Raw genomic sequence first — 22,285 nt, 5'->3', positions numbered from 1 at the left:
TCTGATTTATATAAAGGATCAATAATATCAGTCGGCAAATCCCTCACAAACCTCTCACCATGCCTAAGTCCGACAAACTCTAAACCATCTTCATCAGTACATTTACTCGGACTACTATTTCTGGGCATCCTACCAAGTATTTGAATACCCATGTTTGCATGACCACCCCTGTCAACAGGAGAAAGCCTCTTTGATAAAGAATGCCGAAAAGAAGGTGAGTCACCATTCAAGTGTTTCCTTCCTCTACTTGGACCCATAACAGCTCCATTTGGTGCAATATCAAAGTCATTCTGTTCAACTTCAGCATCATCAATGGCAGCAACACGCTTATGTCTAGGAAAATAGTAATCATCCCGCCGAGTAAAGCTAAAATCACGCTCAGAATTCCAGTCACGGTGTGACCTACCAAACTGGGCCGAAACCCGTCCTCTTCCACGCATGAAACATACCTTGGAGCTTTAATAAGGACGATCTCGAATTCTCTCTCTGGAATATGTATTTGAACCATCAGTGTACATTTCACATCTGAAAAGAGCAAGAATAAAATCAAGTGTCATTAAACATTTAAAAAATTAAAAATAAACACAGATTAAAGAAACATCAGCAGCTAAAAAGTATATTCACTGATTCCCACTAAGATGTAATCTCTCATCCTGAGCATCAAAATATCCTTCCCTTCCACTTCGTGATGACAATGGTCTACCCATGACAGATATGTCTTTACTAGGGAAAGTGGAATTAGAAGTCCGAGGCAAATTGATAATCCGGCTCTTAATTGCACTAGAATCTTTAGCACTATTACCATTTAGAGGTGTTTCAGCATTGGCCAAACTGGAGTTTAACTTTTCTGCTTCGTTAGTTCCATTGGCATCCTCTCTTGGTAACAATTACTCTCATATCATTGCTTGCAACTAATGATCCATCACATAAAACACCCTCTATATTTTCCTCTTACTTATCTATTGCTCCTGCTTGATCAAAATGTATCTGTTCAGTATCATTTACAGGCATAGAGTCATAAGAGCATGTTGCTGGCACATTTTCTGATATTGAGGTCGACAAAGAACCATCTTTTCCCAAAACTTGATCAACTATCTTATCACAAATTGTGCCGCAGCCACACTCTTTTGAAGAATCATTAATTACATCATGATAAATCATGGTAGTTTCATCTTTTTCATCACAACCAGATTGGACATTATTATCATCGGTTGAAGCATCCATAGCATGAATGTCAGAATCAATAATTTGTTTTGAATCAGTTCCCAAAGCAATTGTATTTTCTTTTGTTGACTGCAATATTGGCTCCCGCACCTCACCATCTTCATAATCACCATCTTCCGTGCTACAGGGCCTACCTTCCACATCAGTATGTATAGTACAAGCATGATTGCCATCTGATTCATAATCAAAACCATACGGTTGTTCTTTTTCCATATCAACTGATATATTCATATCTGGCTCATCACTCACAGATCCCTCACAACATGCAACCAAAGCCTGATGGTGTTCATTAACTTGCTTCAACTGTGACATTTCCAAACTGTCAATTTTCACACCCTCTGGCTCACAAGCATCTACCTTAGAACAAGATGCATTCAAACCTTTTAGAGCAAAATTTTCATTTTGAATAGCTATATCTGCATTCATCTAATCTAATGCATTGTTACGAGCATATACTTATATAGTATGAACAGAATGTTCAGATTGATTTGATAACTCCCCGCTGACAGACAACTCTGAAAAGGTAGCCACTCTTGTACTCAACAGCTTTTCAGGGGTCAATGGCACTAGCAAAGTAGAAAAACTCTCTTTTGATGGTAAAACATTTCTAACAGATTGGTGCAATGTCATGCTGGACAACCTGCAACTTTCTTGTTTAGTTTCCTGTAAGGGTTCAGATTTTATAGATTTTTTCTCAATTATCTTTTCTGCACACTTGATTGGGAATTCAATAAGTTCCATGTTTCCCCTCTCAATATGCTCTATTTTCAAAGAATTACCATCTAGTGCTTTGGTAGCATTATTGCTAGATCCAGCATAATCCTGTTTTCAACTTTCATCAATAAGTTCTACCTTTACAGTTCAACATCCAATAGAATCCATGTTTGTAATGGTTCTTAGAACACTAGTACGTGGAATTGAGTCTGCCTTGGTCATTGAACCAAACTGGGCTCAAGTGCCAAATAGCACCATGAACTAACTACAAAATGTCATCCCGCACCCTCATCTTATATAAGTGTTTATTCGATTCTTAAACCAAAAAAATTTATTCACCTAGCATTTTTTACAGGTTACCCTCAAGTTAAAGGTTATAAGTTGGTGATGTGGCGCTGACTTGGGTGCGACGTGTCGTATTTAGTAGATGTGGCAGAGACGTGTATGGATGTGGCATCCATTCATCTCTTTAATGTAATAATATAGGCGAAATAAAACCTAAAAATCATAATCGCAATCCCTTTGAATGTCTGAAAATCTCCTTCTCAAAATCAGAATCGCAATCCCAAATCGCGACTTGAAACCAAATCCTTAATCGCAAATCGAAATCCGAAATCGCAAACCCAAATCGCCTAGCTTAAGCCCTAAGCCCTAATCTGTATTTGTTATTCGACACCCTAAATCCCTAATCCGTGAAGCGAGGACCGAGAAGCTCATAACATCTCTGAAGCAAAAGACGAAAGATATGGACACAGATCGACAAGCACTGGACAATAAAATTGACATGATGGAAGGGAATCTTAAGGTGTTGTTTTCTGCTTGTATTGATGCAACTCGAGAACTGAATTTAGGGCTGCAGAATGATTTTTCGGAAGCGAGCTCGAACTTTTATCTAGAAAAATTGGATGACTCAATGATATCAGATAATTTTGGTGATGATGATTCTGCACGGCTTCCTGTATTTGATCAAAGCAACTTTGAAAAGGCTGCTGAAAAGCTGCTAGTTGCTGCTAGACTTAGTCAAAATCTGAAGAAACAGTTTCAAGATGCAAATAATGAGATGGTTGAAACAACCAAAGACTTGCAGAACAAATTGAAAGAAACCAGTATTGCTTGTGAAGGAGCTTTGGAAGAAAGGGAGTTAAACAGGAACAGGATCTCTGGCTTATTGTCGGAAAACCTAGGGCTGCGATAGGGAGAAGATGTGTCTGTCGTCTACCAGGGCTGCAATAGGGAGAAGATGAATACATTATAAATAAGTCAAATTGGAAAGAAATATTTTAATCAGCTGCCACGTCAATTTTAACCGGATCCATGTCATCTAGATAACAGGGTAACCTGTAAAAAATGCTAGGTGAATAAATTTTTTTGGTTTGAGAATCGAATAAACACTAATATAAGATTAGGGTGCGGGATGACATTTCGTAGTTGGTTCATGGTGCTATTTGGCACTTGAGCCAACCAAACTGCCTCTTACTGAAGTCCAAACCACAGAAAGTGCTACCAAGACTAAGGCAAAGCGAATCATCAGGCTGGCTAGATTGTATACTAGATATCTGCTCAGAAACTCCAAAAATTTACTTCCCTTTATCATTGCAAGCACCAAGCATACTAAAGGAGCTTAAACTAGGTTTTAGGTCATGTCTAGTACTGATTTTGCTTAGAGCATCAACATTATCTGTATCTTGAAAGCCATTATCATAACCCTCCCATGCATCCATAGTAGTATTCAAATCCCAGTTTGATCTGTTAGTATCGGTATCAGGACTATCATCATTGGACCTACTGTTTGATCTTCCAATTTGAGAATCGATGGCTTTTTCTTTGTTTAAAGAAAAAGATAAAAATGATGGATCCAAATTATTAGGCATCTCAGAACCTCCTCTGTTTTGCACTCCCAAAGGAAGGTTTTAGCCCTGTTTGGTAAAAAATTGGCCTATAGGCCAATTTTGGCTTATTTGACAACTATTAATTATTTGATTTAGTTAAAATATCAATATAAATGTTTGGTTAATTAACTTTTTGCAACTCCAAAAGGCTAAAATTTAAAAAGCTACTCCAAGCAACTTTTTCAATTAGCTTTTTGAGAAAATAAATTATACCAAACAGCTATCAGCTAACAGCTAATTTACCAAACACTTTTCTATAATCAGCTAATGTTATCAACTATTTATACCATTTAATTAACACAATCAGCTAACAGTTAACAGCTATCAGCTAACAGCCATTTTACCAAACAGGGCCTTTGTCTTTGTGATCCTAAAGATAATTCAGTGTTTCCTGAATGTGTAGAAGATTGAAATTTAATGCTGCATTCTGCTTGTTTGCCAATGTTTTCCATCTTGACATTAACTGAAATGGTTTCAACAACTTGAAGGCTACTTTCAGTCAACTCTCCCTTAACACAATTATCAACACTATTGGTAGAACCTGAGCAAATCTTCGTGCTAGTGACTTGAACTTTGGATTCCAAAGGTTGGGCAGAATTAATGTTTGCCTCAGACAGTTGCATCCCACAAGGTTCCTTACTAGGTTGGCTAGACGCAACATTTGTTTCTTCAAACTTGGATCTAAAAGGATCCTTAGTAGATTGGACAAATGAAACATTCTTTTCAGCAGGCTTGGATCCAGAAGGTTCCTCCCTATTATTGACAGACGAAACATTTGTATCAGCAGGTTTGCATCCAGAAGGTTCCACATTAGGTTGGGCAACCGTAACATCCATTTCAGTAGGTTTGGATCTAGAAGGTCCCTCCATATAATGAAGGGATGAAGCATTTGTTTTAGTAGCCTTGGATCCAGAGGGTCCCTCAGGAGATTGGGCAGAGACATCAACTTTAGTAACTTTGGATCCAAAAGGTTCCTTAGTAAATTGAATAGAGGTATTATCAGCTTCAGCAGGTTTGGATCCAGGAGGCTCCTCAGTGAATTGAACAGAGGTCTTATCTGCTTCAGCTAGTTTGGATCCAGACGAATCCATGACCGGTTGACCAAAGCTAACATTTGCACCACCGGCCCTTTCTTGTTTCACCTCCAAAACAGGATTCTTGCTAGCATCAGATTTACTGGTACACCCAGCAGTATCAATAGGGTTGAAAGATGATCTCTGGGTAGAACCAGATTTTCCATTCTTTAAATTGCTTTCATCATGAAAAGAAATTGGCTCCTCAGGTGGAGGAGATGAAGGGAAAACAAACGAGAACCTTCTCTTCTTTATAGGGATACTTGTCAATGAGCTACTAGATTGTATTGCGAGCTGCATATACAAGATACATGAGTCAAATCATATTAAACCATAGGAAACTATAACAATGAAGATAGAGAAGTTAAGAAACAAATCATAAGTTAGATCATAGATTGAACCCTCTTCCTTCTCAGAAACTGGCATGCGCCCTGTATCAGAAAACTCTAAAGCTTCAATATTTTATCTTCGGTAAGTATCACTCTGTCCTGTAACACATCCGATCAGTCAAAGTCATGTAATGAACACTCTGCACGGAAAAATTTCAACACGGTTAGGAAGAAGAATAGAGAGGCTAAGCTTGACAACCATAGAATAAATGGTTGTCAAACTTTCACCAGAGAAGGAAATAAATATTTAGCCATAAAATACAAAAATATAAGAAGTAAGGTGCAATCAATCACTTAGAGAAAGCTACCCAAACCTAACAAACAGCACAAATTGAAAAATCAGCAAAAACAAAAACACAAAAATTAAGATTAACAAATTCTGATATAATCAAGAGCCTCACCTACCCAACTAAAACCTCATCCAACGGAAGAAAGATGAATTTTTTAAAAGAAAAAAAAAATACAAAATCAACTCTACCCCACCACTAAATGGGGCTGATCATCAACGAAACCTACTGATCAGAAAGTTTGTGGACACCAACCAGATCCCATTCCCAGAAGGCCAAAATAGTAGAGAAGTTGCATGAACATAGAAATCAGAGAGATATATACAGACATGTACAGATACAGACACCGCGATCCTTACACGAAGAGGGGAATCTAAGTTAAGGGGGTAAGAAAAGAAGAAAGGAAAAATGAAAACCTTTGCTTCGGTGTTAACGTAGAGCAGAGAGGGAATCTTGATAGAGGAAAGAGGATAGCTATAGGGAGTATAGGGTTGCTGGAGTTTGTGTAAATGGGGAGCCAGGGAGGGGAGTTTCTGTGTAGTTTCTTGTTTCTTATTTTAATGGCTATTGAATTATTGAATAAGATAAAAGGAGAGTGAAACCCTTATTAATGCCTTCTTTTGACTTCTTCCTTCCCACTAGCAAAATTAATTGCATCTTTTCATTCTTGTCCTTATACTTCCACTCCTTTTAAAAATCTTACCACAAAATTAAAATAGTATAATTAAGTACTCTAATTGAAAACAAAAAACTTTATTAGATCTTTTAATTCAGTAAAAATGTGTAATTAAAAATAAATTGATTTATTCAGTAGGTTACATTGATATGGTGAACACATGACTTTTAGGTGGCTCTAAGGCCATCTGCATACATGCAAGGGCACCCCTTACTTGGGATGGCAATTTCAATCCGTCCCGCAGTTATCCATCCAAATTTACTCCGTATGGATCAAGTTTTTTGGGTGATAGTGGGTGGGCACACACACACAAGTATTAGATCATATGAGTACAAGTTCTTAGGAGAAAACTAAGAATCAATCTCAACCTTACATTGATCTAGAAAAATTGAATGGACCAAATCTGATTTAAAAAAATACGATGGCATTTTCATAGTTATCACCAACTTTACCATGCAAACTTGAACACTAAAATCTGTAATTTTATGAATTCTTCAGGTTTGCACATTTAGTACTAACATTTTGCATGTTTAGTATTAAAAGATTGCACTTGCAAAAATGCGAAAGTACATTGCTGTTAGGGTTTTGATTGTAGAGTTTATGACTGCATTTTTTGTTTTATTTGGTTTAGTGATTCACTTTTTAATGCTTATCATCTAGCACTTACGGTGTAGATTTAAAATTTAGCATTTTCATTGATTTTATAAAATTTACTAGGTTTGCATATTTAGTTGTTAAAAATTGCATATTTAAGTGTTCAAGTTTGCATGGTACAGTTGATGATGATAATACAAAAATGTCATTGCATTTTTTTTTAAATCTGATCAGAACCATCGAATTTTTACAAATGTAAGGTTGAGATTTGTTCTTAGTTTACTCTTGGAGGTGTGTTCTCATGAGATCCAAAGACTATGTATGTGTATGTGTGTAGGGAAGGGTTCAAGTGCGGGTATGACTTCCCGTGCGGTTAAATCTGAGCCGTTGATCAAATCCAGATCAACGGCTCAAATCAATGAAAATTAAAAAAAAAAAAAAAAAACGCGTGTCTGGAAGAAAGAAGCATAAGCTAAAAATGGCGCACCTTAAGTGATAGAAACACGCACCTTAAGTGTTAAAATGACGAACCTTAAGTATTAACATCGCGCACCTTCAGTTTATAACAATAACGCACCTTACGTATTAAAATGACGCACCTTAAGTACACAAACGACGCACCTTAAGCACACAAACCACACACATTAAGAAGGAAGTAGAGACATTAATTATAGGTGGGCGGTGGACTCCTTGGACTAGAACTGTCAAAATGGGTTTAGCCCGCTGGGATAGCCCGTCTCGCCTAACCCGCGGGCTTGGCGGGCCGGCGGGGGCCCACCAAAATTTAAATATATATATATATATATATATACTAGTATTTTTTATGCGCGATGCGCAAAAAATAGGTGCCCAATATTAATACATTATATTAAAATTTTAAATGTATTTAGATTTTAGATATTTAAATTATTCTAAATAATAATAATAATAATATAAATCATTTTTATAAATTTGATATTTATATTTATGTAATAATTAACATATAACTCAAATATTTAATGTGTATATATTATTATTAATGAAGAAGATAAGAAAATATATGGTGGATGCATGTGCATGGTAACAATAGTGGAAAAGATAACGGAAGTTATAACGGTAGGGGTATGTTTGTCCAAAATATTTTAATGTACAACCTTTATAGCATAATGTACAAAAAAATTTAACGGAAAAAACGGACATAAATTAGGGGTATAACTTTCATTCACACTTATTATGTTTTTAGATATATATATATATATATATATATATATATATATATATATATATATATATATATATATATATATGTATATATATATATATATATATATATATGTATATATATATGTATATATATATATATATATGTATATATATATATATATATATATATATATATATATATATATATTCAAGTTAAAAAAAAAATTAGTATATACTTATTAAATTTTTTAATATTAATTTTTATTCAAATTTAAATTTTTTTAAATTTGGCGGGCCCCCGCCATGGCCTGCGGGCGGGGTGGGACGGGCCAACTAATCCTAGGCCCGTATTTTGGCAGGCTTTTTAGCCCGCCCCGCCATATGGCGGGCTTTGACGGGCCCGGTTTCGACAGCTCTACCTTGGACGTCTCAATGGTGGGCGGTGGAATTAATTCATATGGGAACTATTAATTCATATGGGAACTACATCCTGAATTCATACGTGCGGTGCATATGCAATTAATTCATATGGGAACTATTAATTCATATATGGAACTACATCTTACCTGCATGGGCAGCTCAACTAGTCACAGAGATGAAACTTTTGAAGAATGACCATGGATCGAGTCTCACCAGCGGTAGTGTGGGAGCAACTTCTCAAAGTGAGGGGGGTTGGGGTTCCCCTTTTTGGAAGAATGGGATCTTTAATTCAAATGGCTCCTGATGATTGAATTTCTCATGCTTGGTCTTTAATTGAACAAACAAAGCACCTTAAGCATTAAGCACAAAACTCACGCACCTTAAGTACAAATCTCAACTACACAACTCACGCATCTTAAGCACAAAACTCACGCACCCCACGCATCTTAAGTACAAAACTCACGCACCTTAATTACAAAAACCATGCACCTTAAAATTGACCTAGATGCAAAAATTACCAAATTACCACACGGGAACCTAATTCTCTCTCTCCCTCCGCCTCCCCCACCCCCTCCCCCTCTATCTATCTATCTTATCTTATCCTATCCTATCCATCTATCTATTTAATTTTTTTATTATGTGTAATTAATTAAAATATTATTTTTTAAAAAAAATAATAAGATGATAAGTGGTGGGTACCCGTAGTTGTCACCCATATCCGGTAGGGTGGGGGTTGGTTTTGAAAAAGTCCACCCAATGCGAGTTAGGGTGGGGTGGATAGAAAAAATATAAGGTAGGCTAGGTGACGGATGTAGCCTTCTCCGACCCATTGTCATCCCTACCCCTTGTAAAGCCTACGTGGCTTTAAAATAAAAAATGACATGTTGCTACTAATTTGCAATTCTGACGTAATGTTGCAACTCTCGTGTCAAAATTGCAAAGAGGAGAGAGAGACTATTATATATTTTTATTATTATTATTATTATTATTATTATTATTATTATTATTAGTATATACTATAATTTGCACCCGTGCGATGCACGGAATGGATTTGTTTAGAATATATGAATTTATATATAATTATTTAAATTAGAATATCAAATATTATATAGTGCAATTAAAGATATGGTTTAGATCGTTTATATATTTTGATGATAATATTTCTTGAATTTTTGCAAATAATTGCTCAAATTAATAGCTAATGTCTAGATGTACGCATGCGGTGTTATAACTTTAAAAGATTTTTTTTATCATTGATTAGTATTTTTATAAATTAGGCAAATGTGCTCGTTCTCTAACAGCTCAGTTATAGAAATAAATTGTTATCCTTATTCATTTGTATATAGTTTTGTTTGGATTATTATTATTATTATTATTATTATTATTATTATTATTATTATTATTATTATTATTATTATTATTATTATTATTATTGTTGTTGTTGTTGTTATTATTGGTGTTGTTGTTGATATTATTATTATTGTTGTTGTTGTTGTTATTCTAATTTGATTATTTGACAAATTCGTCAAAATTTTAAGAAATCCGTCTGTTTAACATTTTATATTTAATCAAAATACCAAAAATATTATTTAATAACTTAGCAATTGCTCCAAATTGCTAAAAACTAAAACAACTCTGTTAGGAATATATTGTAAATTTTGATGAGCCGAATGTATTTTTGAAAAATCAAGTAGTCCCCATTTTTATTCTATTTGCGTCAGTTTGAGTCTACGGAGTATGGTGCACCCATATCATGCAACCCATGTACAAATCTGGAAAATCACAAGTTGATTTTAGATGTTAAGCGGGATTATAGCTTAACACAATTATGATGCGGATAAGTTAGCAAGAACCATGCTAGAGGAGTTGGAATAAACGCGTGTGAGCTATGCCAAATGATCTTAAGTTCAAATCTCAAGTGAAGCATTTTTAAGCTTGGGAGACTAGCTCTAACCGTATGGGAGACTAGCTTGGACCGTATAACCGTATGGGAGACTAGCTTGGACAGTATGGGAGACTAGCTCAAGGTCAAGTATATTGGACCGTATACCGTATGGGAGACTAGCTCAAAGTATACCAAACCGTATGAGAGACTGTACTATGGGAGACTAGCTCAAAGTATACCAAACCGTATGAGAGACTGTACTAGCTCAAAGTATACCAAACCGTATGAGAGACTGTACTAGCTCAAAGTATACCAAACCGTATGAGAGACTAGCCTGACAGACTAGCTAAGAATATGGGGACTAAGTAAAATGCTCAAGTCTCACAAAAGCCATGCACCATATAGAAAAACACACACACCAAGTGTGGTGAACCAAGCTAGAAATTCGAAACAGAGCATCTCACCATGAACAACTGTGAAGTTTTTACAGAGGTTCCAGTATATTATTTTACAAGGATCATGAAGGAGAAAATAACTGATATAGTTTCATCTGAACATCAAGTTTTTACGGTGGTACCGGAGACGCTCAAAAAAGGCTGATTCGCGGAGAAATGATTTTATACTCAAGCAAGAATCAGCAGATAAATTATTTGATCAACTTGACATGTCAGAGTATTTATGAAGAACCAGAAATGTCAAAGATTGCCGCGCCGAACTTATTCAAATTTTGGAGGCTACAAAATTCAAGACACGGCAACGGGCAAATTATTCAAATCATCTGACAAAAGAAAAAATGACATCTACCTAATATTTCAGATCAAGTTGACAATATTATTTGATCAACTACAATTCAAAATGGACGATCAAGATCGAAAGTTGATCAACGGGCAAATAGCTTTTACTAGCTATAAATTGTCCAAGCAGACTTGAAGACAAGAAGCAGTGAAAAGAGAAGAGAGCAGTTAAGCAAGAAAAACCCCAAGAGATTGAACAGTTCAACAACTTGAACAACGGCTAAAACATACAAGCAAAAGATACAAGCTATATTTTTTATTAGCCGAAAAAGGGGGAAACAGAGCTTCATAGAATAAAATTCAAGTCTGAGTGAGAGAGAAATTTTATTTCTTTGTAATATTCTCTACTGAGTGTAGAAAGAGGGCGGAGTAACTAGAGAGAGTGAAATACCCTGGTGGAGTGTAGCTTTGTGCGTAGCACTCGTGGTGAAGGGCAGAGTAACAAGAGGAGCTTGTGAAAACCCTTGGAGGACGTAGCTTTGTGCGTAGTTCTCATGGTGTAGGAGTACAGCTTGGTGCGAAGTACTCGGGAAGACGGAGTAACAAGAGGAGCTTGCGAAAAACTTTGGAGGAGTGTAGCTTTGTGCGAAGCACTCGGAGAAGTGTCGGTAGACACTTATTCACTATTGTATCTGGGTGATCGAAGAATAGTGAATTTCCTCCTTGAAGTGAAAGGAGAAGAGTGGACTAGGAGGATTACACCACCTCTGAACCACTATAAATCTCTCTCTCTATTTACTTACTGCTCATATATTTTGTGCATGCTTATTCTAACTGCGAACTAACCCGATTACGATTTATCGCATATCTTTATCTGTCTGGGTTTGATAGTTCCCACGTTTACATGCAAGCCAAACTTTACGTACATCATCCTTGAACCATATCAAGTGTTTCTAACGTGTTGCATGTTTAGAATATCTTTTTGAGCACCGCACTTATAAGCATAACACTTTACCGCTACTTATTCCGCTGCACGCTCTAAGTTGTTTACCTTGTTAATGCTTGTTACTTAGAGTTGAAATTACCAAAGTGTTATTTGCCTTGTAAGTTTTCGAAGAAAGTTTGAAAAGTTAGAGAAGTCTATTCACCCCCCCTCTAGACTTCTCGCCACCCTTTCGGGACCAACAAACTCATATACGTTTTGGGTTAATCTTTCTTAAACCCCCTAATAAATTAGAAAAATTAAAAAAAATTAAAAAAAAAAACTAAAATAAGAAGCCATTAAGATAAGGTTTCTTAAATAAAAGCATTTTGACACGTAGGTCTTCAATAGGTTGAGAAAGTAAAGTATACATGTAACATGGTCAATCGAATAGTTATGCTATGGAACCGTGTCCACCTTGCAAGCTGGACACAGTTCTATATTTATAATTACTGAACTATATGTTCATTATTATAAAGTTATATATTCATAATCTTTGAACTTCATATTCATAATTATTAAACTCTATATTTACAATTACAAAGCTCTATGTTCATAATTACTAAACTATATGTTCAAAATTATGTTCACAACACTATGTTCATAATAGTGGAACTATATATTCATAATTATGAACAATTTTGGAACCGTATTTATCTTGCAAGATAGGTACGGCTCCACAACACAATTTGTCGGGTCAATAGTACTAAAAAAATTAAGAACTTCTCATTTGTAAAAGGAGCATTGCTCCTCTTATATAGAGGAGCTCAAGAGCTCCTCTTTCCATCAAAATGATCCAACATCATTTACAAAGGGGAACCCGTGGCTCCCTTTTGTCTTCTTCTTATTTTTTAATTTTAATTTTATTTTGTATATTGTTTTGTTTGGATATATTATTATTATTATTATTATTATTATTATTATTATTATTATTATTATTATTATTATTATTATTATTATTATTATTATTATTATTATAATTTGATTATTGATAAATTCACCAACTTTAACAATTTTTTGAACTTTATATTCATAACTAGTTTTTTACGCGCTTTGCGCGAATGGGATAATGCACAATGATTATTTTTAAATAAGTATTTTAAAGTATATCAATGCAATATTATATAGGAGATGTTTATGCATAGGCAAATAAATATTAAATTTGTTTATTTAAATCGGTAATTTAAAGTATATAAATTGAAAATAATATATGAGAGATTGATTATAATTATCTCTAAAATAAATGTTTGCAATTTTGTAATAACTCTAGTCTAAATACTTAGTTTTAAAGTGATAGTCTAAATAAATACTATTTTTTTTTTCTCGGAACTTTGAAATTTATTCCACACCAAAAGAGCCCCAAGGCCTTATACAAAAGATGCCATATGTCCAAAAGTGACCTATGGCTTAAAAGACAAGAGGCAAAAAGCCTAACAAAAGCAAGGGCCAAAATAGCCTAAGTAAAATGGCCAAATGGCCTTACAAAACTCAAGGCATAAAGAGCCTAAATCACAAGGGCACAAAGCCTAAACTACCATTAAAACCAACACAAGGCCATTCGGCTTTGATTTCAAACAACCATAAAGGTCCACCTTACAAGGTGGACCTTCCTATTCCTCCTTGTATCAAGCTACAACCACATGGATTAACCAAACAACCATGTGAGCTCCCCATCATCCCATTCTTCAAGGTCACCATGTGAGCTCCCCATGTTCAGCATTTCTGTACCAAACCAAACAAGGCCCAAATAGGCTTACAATTAAACTCATCTCAAAGGCACAACAGTAGTCCCATTGCTGCTTCCATTATTATATCATCAGCCTTAGAGGCCAGTTCTTTCTCACTCGGAAATTGAGTCTTCTTATAGGCATTTTGTCGAGCAGATTGCGGACAGCCAGAACCACCAGCTTTCTTTGCATCTGCTGGCATCCCTCCAACTCTCCGATCATCTTCCTGACTCACCCCCCTTCCCATAACCATTCCAACCTTTTCCGGCCTCACTACTGGCCTCTTCAACGTTCCATTTGCCTTCCTACAAACTTGTACAAGATGACCGAGATGTCCACAGCAAGTGCAATACCGCGGAACATTCTCAGCTTCGAAATATTGCCAGAAACCATTCAATGTTCCATTCTCATTCACAAATTCGATCCAAATCTTATCAATTATTGGCAAAGATACATCAATTTCCAGTCTCACTCTCGCCACATTTGGTCTAGATTTCCGGAGAGTTGCTGAGTCGATGTCCACAACTTTCCCCATCGGAGAACAAATACGGGAAAGGGAGTGGGAATTAAATAGATGTAGAGGTAAATTCCTTAACTGAAACCATACCAGGGCTAGGGGAGAGTCTCTGTTCTCAAACCAGTTTGGTCTCCATTTCGTCAACCACAGCCTAACTCCGTCTATCATTACTTGACCGCGTAGCCATGCTTTTCTACAATCAGATTCTTGTGAGAATCGTAAAAGGAATGTTCGTTTGTCCAGGAATCCAACCTTAATATCTCCTTCCAGTCGAAGAACTCCAGTAATTTTTGACCTAACTCCTTCCAACGACGGTCCTTCCTTCACAAATCTGCCAATCAGAGAAAATTTTTCCTCCAACGCACATAAATCGCTCCAATCTATCTTCGAAAAGCTCACAGAAACCTGTTTCCGATTCGCGATTCTGGTTTCGTGACATGGAGTAACCGATCTCGCATTTATGCGAGACTTCTCCTGATTTCGTCCAATCTCCGGAAATAAGTCTATCATGGTTCATTGATTGTTTTTTGATTGTTTTTTAGCCAGGTCTTAGCTTTCAGTTTTTTAGTTTAAATTTCTCTAATTCTTCATAATTCTCTTTTGGGTAGCATTGTCATTGTTTTCATCTTCAGTGGGCGAGGCTGGCTACCTACGAGCCCCCGAGGAACTTCCAAGAACGCTAAGTCAACCCAAACAAGTTAATGTGGAAATATGATTGTTGTGCTCTTCCCCTGATCATCCCCTTGCTATGTGTTAATGTGTATCGGTTGTTGTTGATATTGAGTGGTGGCCACTACTGTTGTTGTGCACGTTGTTGATTGGTGACTGTTGATGATCATTGATTGATTATGATTGATTGTCCATGATGAGAAAAGATGAGATGTGATTGGTGGAAAAGAAAATGTTGGTGGTTGGAACAACGAGTGTCCGGTTATTATACTGAAGGTACAGGCCTAGCGGTTACTATGCTATAGGCACAAACCCTCCTTAGACTATCTTGCTAAAGGCATGGGTCAGGTTATAAGTGTTGCGATGCCATGTCAGGGCTATATGCACTGAACATGTTCTTTCTTTTTTATTTTTTTGTTGGTAGTGTGTCATGTGCCATTAGGTTACTGGTGGCAGCATAGAGGGATTTATCATGCAATGAGATTATGGTGTAGGAAGCTTTAGATTTGCATTGTTGCGTATATGACTGATATTTTTGTTGTTATTTTAGTTGTAATATGGACAATGATGTAAGAACAATTTTATCTGATAAAAAAAATAATTAATAGTATAATATTTGTAAAGTAATGTACAATTGTACCATTATAAAAAAAAATACAAAAAATATTAATACCATAATGACCTAAATCATTCTAATAATGCAAAAGCATAATTGAAATATTAAAAGAAGATTAATTAAACGTTTTTTTTTTAAAAAAAAACTTAACCTAAATTTATTATTTTTTTTAAATCAAGAAAATCAAATGATTTTTAAAGTTCCCGATTTATAATCTTTGATGCTCGACTTTGAATGCTATGTATTTAGTCGGGCTAATTACTTGATCAAAGTTTATGTTTAATTTTATATTATATATTTTTTTAATACATTTTAACATATTCATAATATATGTTTAAAAATTATGTCAACTCTAATCGGGATGAGGTTCGAACCTAAGACCTTACTTATATAAATTAATGAGTATGTTAATAATAATAAATAGTTAACGGAATATTCCGTTAATAAAGTTTATACTAACGGAATTTAGGGTTATTTTAGGGAAGGAAATAATATAATAGAGGGTAAATAAGGAAAATCATTAAAAATTACTAAAATCAAAATAATATTAACCATTCATTTTAAGAAACAATAGGACCGACATTTTTTTGTTCCAGTTAAGGGCCTAACATTATTCGCTCTTATTAAAAGTGTAGATATAGATTACTGAACTATATGTGAACATATTCACAATTATTGAATCTCTATATTCATAATTACATAACTATATGTTCATAATTATGCTCACAACACTATGTTCATAATTATAGAACTATATGTTCATAATTGTTGAACTATAAATTCATAATTATGAACAATTTTGGAATTGTGTCTACCTTGCAAGGTGGACACAATTCCACAACATAATTTTTCGGGTCAATAGTACTAAAAAAAAAAAAATCTTTGGACTTCTCAATACTTACCCACATTGATGGGCAAGCAATTATGTTTGTAAAAGGAGCATTGCTCATCTTATATAGAGGAGCTCAAGAGCTCTTTTTCTAAACATTTTCAATGTGGGATCAAATGATCCAACATCATTTACAAAGGGGAGTCCGTGACACCCTTTTGTCTTCTTCTTATTTATTTTAGTTTTAATTTTATTTTGTATTTCGTTTTGTTTGGATTACTATTATTATTATTATTATTATTATTATATTATATTATTATATATATATAGATAGATATATAGATATAGATTTTAAATAAGAACCTTTTGACATCTCAATACTTGCCCACATTGATGGGCAAGAAATTATGTTTGTAAGAGGATCATTGCTCCTCTTATATAGAGGAGCTCTCTCGTTTCAAACATTTTCAACGTGGGATAAAAATGATCTCAAAATCATTTACAAAGGGAGCCCGTGACTCCCCTTTGTCTTTTTTGTTTTTTTTTTTTTTTAATTTTAATTTTATTTTGTATATAGTTTTGTTTGGATTATTGTTATTATTATTGTTGTTGTTGTTATTGTAATTTGATTATTTGACAAATTCGTCAAAATTTTAAGAAAATCGTCTGTTTTGTTGTAATTCGGCCTATCAACTTGTTAGTTCTCGCGTGATAGTTGTATGGTAACGCATCGATTGTATGTATGAAGAATATTGCAATATGGAATGGAAGAGTAGAGAGAAAAACATAACACAAGAATGTAGAACTCAAAAACACAAGTTCTCTCTTTCATTATGCCTTGAACATGTATATATATACATCCATATAACCCTTCATTTTCTATAACATAAATAATGGAATAAATATAAGGCAAATGAAAGGTCTTGTGATAATGGCCATAATAATAATAATATTTATAACACTCCCCCTTGGCCATTATCAAACTATACTCATGCCTCGTTAAAAACCTTGCTAGAAAAACCTAGACGATGAAAAGAGTACACGAAGTATGTTGATCCATGTGTTGCACCGGTTGCCTCATTAAAAACCTTAGCCTAAGAAAACCCAGTGGGAAAAAACTTAGCCAAGGAAAAGAGTACAAACATAAGCCTTCTGGGCATAATCTTCAAGATTTCAAGAGTCTTCAGGACTATCCACTCAAGTGCACCAACATCGGTTGCCTCATTAAAAACCTTAGCTTAAGAAAACCCTGTGGGAAAAACTTAGCTAAGGGAAAAAGAGTACAACCATATGCTTTCGTAGCATAATATTCAGGATATCAAAAGTCCTCTAGATTGTCCATTCTAGCACAGCTAGGCGTTGTTGCTCCCCCCGAAGATAACAATCTTCTAAGCCCACGCATCCCAATTTTATGAACATATTACTCAAAAATGGATGTAGGCAGAGACTTAGTGAACATATCTGCAAGATTGTTCAGTGGGGAAAACATTCTCAATAAGAATTTTACAACTCTTCTAGAGTTCATGTGTGTAGAAGGATTTAGGTGCAACATGTTTTGTAAGGTTCCCCTTAACAAAACTATTACTTGCTTGTGCAACACAATCTTATTTGTCCTCATATGGGACATTGGGGGTAAAAATATAACATAACCAGTTTTGAACTTGGCATCATAGGGATAAAATAAAAGAGCTAATGCCCAAGTTGCCCATCAAAACCACATATTGGTTTCTCACATAAACGTCAAAATCTTTGTACCTCGAAGGTGTTGGAGGATATGTTAAATACCATTCCAATTTTCATTGTAGGGAGAAGCACTAAATCTTGCTAGCAATTTCATCGCAAATTCAATATCAGGCCTGATGCGATTATGGAACTTCTAGTTCAATAATAGTGCTCCAATAGCAATGAAGTAATGGACTTCCAGTCCCTAAATATCCTCATTATAACCTTCGAGTCTAAATGGTCATTTATCTACTTCAAGAGATTATTGGACAACCGTTTGTGCGATAAGTAAATAATACTTGTCTATATAAAACATCTTTAAGATATTTTTCAAGTAGGCTAACTGGTGTATAAAACTTCTTCAAGGAGAAGCTCGATCTTCAGGTCGAGACAATACTTGGATTTCCAAGTCTTTTATTTTAAAACTGCATCTTTCGGCATGAGCTAATATCACCAAGCTCTCTATGTGTTTCAATGATATTTAAACCGTCAATATCGACTGAGATGATAAATAAATAACTCCATTAGCAATTCTTTAACGAACACATAATGGTACATATTATTTATACATTCCTTCTTCGGGAGGAAAACACTCAGTCAATAATATTCAAGTCATACAAAGACTTTAGTAGTTTAATGATACACGTTGAGATTTTCACTTTCCACATTCCAAAAGTGTTGAATTCATCGGGGATTTACAAATAAATATTAGCGTCTAATGACCAGTAAATTACGGTCATGACGTTCATCAACTGCATATCTAAATTCATAATTCACTGCCAATAATGTTAATTTGCGGAACGTAATGCCATATGTTGTGGGAGAGAATATTTGATCAAAATCAATTCAGGGTCTCTGCGTAAACCCTTAAGCTACTAGTCTCGCTTTATATCATACCACCATATTGTTTGTATTTCTCTTTCGTACAAACACCCATTTGTAACCTACAGGGTTAACATTAAATGGTGTACGTGTTATAAAGAGAATACAGTTTTAGCGAGCTGAGCTGTACATGCCTTAATTGCTCCGTTATACATAAAAAATACCAAGGCACAACTGGTACCTAGCTCTTGATCCAGATTCTCATATAACGAGAACAATTTGTAAAGGCAATTTTGTTGTCGACAACTATAACATTTTTCATAAATTTCTCCCATATATATAAAATAATGGCAATTTCTAATTCAACCAGACACTAGACATTTCCCAAAGATATTTTTATCTGGTCGTTCCGCATCCCCAGTATTATAATTTTGGGTGCACCTAAAATTTTACTGGGGTTTTCGCCTTCAGGACGAATTTTTTCACGACATACTTCTTTAAGCGATTTCAAGAGTGACACCATTTTCTACTAGATTTAGCTTTCCGCGGATTATACCAACATGTCTCCACGCTTCTGGCGTCAAGGAGCATTGGTAGATATATATGGTCCAAGTTGGGGAAAATATATAAGACCTAGTCACTCATGAGTATATATATTGGCAGATTAATTATCTACTGAACTTCTAGTTCAGTTTACTTCTTCTGAACTTCTAGTTCAGTCTACCTAGTACGTGGATTTAAATATTGAAGATCAATCATTCATAAATGACAAGTATTATTTACTTATCGCACAAACGGTTGTCCAATAATCTCTTGAAGTAGATAAATGACCATTTAGACTCGAAGGTTATAATGAGGATATTTAGGGACTGGAAGTCCATTACTTCATTGCTATTGGAGCACTATTATTGAACTAGAAGTTCCATAATCGCATCAGGCCTGATATTGAATTTGCGATGAAATTGCTAGCAAGATTTAGTGCTTCTCCCTACAATGAAAATTGGAATGGTATTTAACATATCCTCCAACACCTTCGAGGTACAAAGATTTTGACGTTTATGTGAGAAACCAATATGTGGTTTTGATGGGCAACTTGGGCATTAGCTCTTTTATTTTATCCCTATGATGCCAAGTTCAAAACTGGTTATGTTATATTTTTACCCCCAATGTCCCATATGAGGACAAATAAGATTGTGTTGCACAAGCAAGTAATAGTTTTGTTAAGGGGAACCTTACAAAACATGTTGCACCTAAATCCTTCTACACACATGAACTCTAGAAGAGTTGTAAAATTCTTATTGAGAATGTTTTCCCCACTGAACAATCTTGCAGATATGTTCACTAAGTCTCTGCCTACATCCATTTTTGAGTAATATGTTCATAAAATTGGGATGCGTGGGCTTAGAAGATTGTTATCTTCGGGGGGAGCAACAACGCCTAGCTGTGCTAGAATGGACAATCTAGAGGACTTTTGATATCCTGAATATTATGCTACGAAAGCATATGGTTGTACTCTTTTTCCCTTAGCTAAGTTTTTCCCACAGGGTTTTCTTAAGCTAAGGTTTTTAATGAGGCAACCGATGTTGGTGCACTTGAGTGGATAGTCCTGAAGACTCTTGAAATCTTGAAGATTATGCCCAGAAGGCTTATGTTTGTACTCTTTTCCTTGGCTAAGTTTTTTCCCACTGGGTTTTCTTAGGCTAAGGTTTTTAATGAGGCAACCGGTGCAACACATGGATCAACATACTTCGTGTACTCTTTTCATCGTCTAGGTTTTTCTAGCAAGGTTTTTAACGAGGCATGAGTATAGTTTGATAATGGCCAAGGGGGAGTGTTATAAATATTATTATTATTATGGCCATTATCACAAGACCTTTCATTTGCCTTATATTTATTCCATTATTTATGTTATAGAAAATGAAGGGTTATATGGATGTATATATATACATGTTCAAGGCATAATGAAAGAGAGAACTTGTGTTTTTGAGTTCTACATTCTTGTGTTATGTTTTTCTCTCTACTCTTCCATTCCATATTGCAATATTCTTCATACATACAATCGATGCGTTACCATACAACTATCACGCGAGAACTAACAAGTTGATAGGCCGAATTACAACAAAACAGACGATTTTCTTAAAATTTTGACGAATTTGTCAAATAATCAAATTACAATAACAACAACAACAATAATAATAACAATAATCCAAACAAAACTATATACAAAATAAAATTAAAATTAAAAAAAAAAAAAAACAAAAAAGACAAAGGGGAGTCACGGGCTCCCTTTGTAAATGATTTTGAGATCATTTTTATCCCACGTTGAAAATGTTTGAAACGAGAGAGCTCCTCTATATAAGAGGAGCAATGATCCTCTTACAAACATAATTTCTTGCCCATCAATGTGGGCAAGTATTGAGATGTCAAAAGGTTCTTATTTAAAATCTATATCTATATATCTATCTATATATATATAATAATATAATATAATAATAATAATAATAATAATAATAGTAATCCAAACAAAACGAAATACAAAATAAAATTAAAACTAAAATAAATAAGAAGAAGACAAAAGGGTGTCACGGACTCCCCTTTGTAAATGATGTTGGATCATTTGATCCCACATTGAAAATGTTTAGAAAATGAGCTTTTGAGCTCCTCTATATAAGATGAGCAATGCTCCTTTTACAAACATAATAATTGCTTGCCCATCAATGTGGGTAAGTATTGAGAAGTCCAAAGATTTTTTTTTTTTAGTACTATTGACCCGAAAAATTATGTTGTGGAATTGTGTCCACCTTGCAAGGTAGACACAATTCCAAAATTGTTCATAATTATGAATTTATAGTTCAACAATTATGAACATATAGTTCTATAATTGTGAACATAGTGTTGTGAGCATAATTATGAACATATAGTTATGTAATTATGAATATAGAGATTCAATAATTGTGAATATGTTCACATATAGTTCAGTAATCTACATCTACACGTTTAATAAGAGCGAATAATGTTAGGCCCTTAACTGGAACAAAAAAATGTCGGTCCTATTGTTTCTTAAAATGAATGGTTAATATTATTTTGATTTTAGTAATTTTTAATGATTTTCCTTATTTACCCTCTATTATATTATTTCCTTCCCTAAAATAACACTAAATTCCGTTAGTATAAACTTTATTAACGGAATATTCCGTTAACTATTTATTATTATTAACATACTCATTAATTTATATAAGTAAGGTCTTAGGTTCGAACCTCATCCCGATTAGAGTTGACATAATTTTTAAACATATTATGAATATGTTAAAATGTATTAAAAAAATATATAATA

At 34.6% G+C, this 22,285-nt stretch overlaps 2 protein-coding genes across 5 annotated transcripts; both read right to left on the bottom strand.

Annotated features, from left to right (window-relative positions):
• Positions 1-233: 233 nt before the first annotated feature.
• Positions 234-19,446, bottom strand: LOC109187116. The gene is made up of 3 exons (XM_019337264.1): positions 19,441-19,446; positions 18,556-18,560; positions 234-1,650 (listed from the first exon to the last, which is right to left on the bottom strand). The coding sequence occupies exon 3, from the start codon at positions 1,648-1,650 to the stop codon at positions 952-954; it is 699 nt and encodes a 232-aa protein (XP_019192809.1). The 5' UTR covers positions 18,556-18,560; positions 19,441-19,446; the 3' UTR covers positions 234-951.
• LOC109187114 lies at positions 1,677-6,146 on the bottom strand. Of its 4 annotated transcripts, none has more exons than XM_019337260.1 (5): positions 5,993-6,146; positions 5,303-5,429; positions 4,186-5,194; positions 3,406-3,850; positions 1,677-2,169 (listed from the first exon to the last, which is right to left on the bottom strand). In XM_019337260.1, exons 2-4 carry the CDS (start codon positions 5,324-5,326, stop codon positions 3,516-3,518), a joined length of 1,368 nt encoding a protein of 455 aa, XP_019192805.1. In that variant the 5' UTR covers positions 5,327-5,429; positions 5,993-6,146; the 3' UTR covers positions 1,677-2,169; positions 3,406-3,515. The 4 variants fall into 4 exon arrangements, with proteins under 4 accessions (XP_019192805.1, XP_019192806.1, XP_019192807.1 ...); XM_019337261.1 differs by lacking the exon at positions 5,993-6,146 and adding an exon at positions 5,691-5,929; XM_019337262.1 differs by lacking the exon at positions 5,993-6,146 and adding an exon at positions 5,832-5,852.
• Positions 19,447-22,285: the final 2,839 nt, after the last annotated feature.

Source organism: Ipomoea nil, unplaced genomic scaffold (genome assembly GCF_001879475.1).
Source record: "Ipomoea nil cultivar Tokyo-kokei standard unplaced genomic scaffold, Asagao_1.1 scaffold1416, whole genome shotgun sequence".
Taxonomy (NCBI): domain Eukaryota; kingdom Viridiplantae; phylum Streptophyta; class Magnoliopsida; order Solanales; family Convolvulaceae; genus Ipomoea; species Ipomoea nil.
The sequence above is the reverse complement of the archived record's forward strand: the minus strand, read 5'-3'. Positions and strand labels throughout refer to the sequence as shown.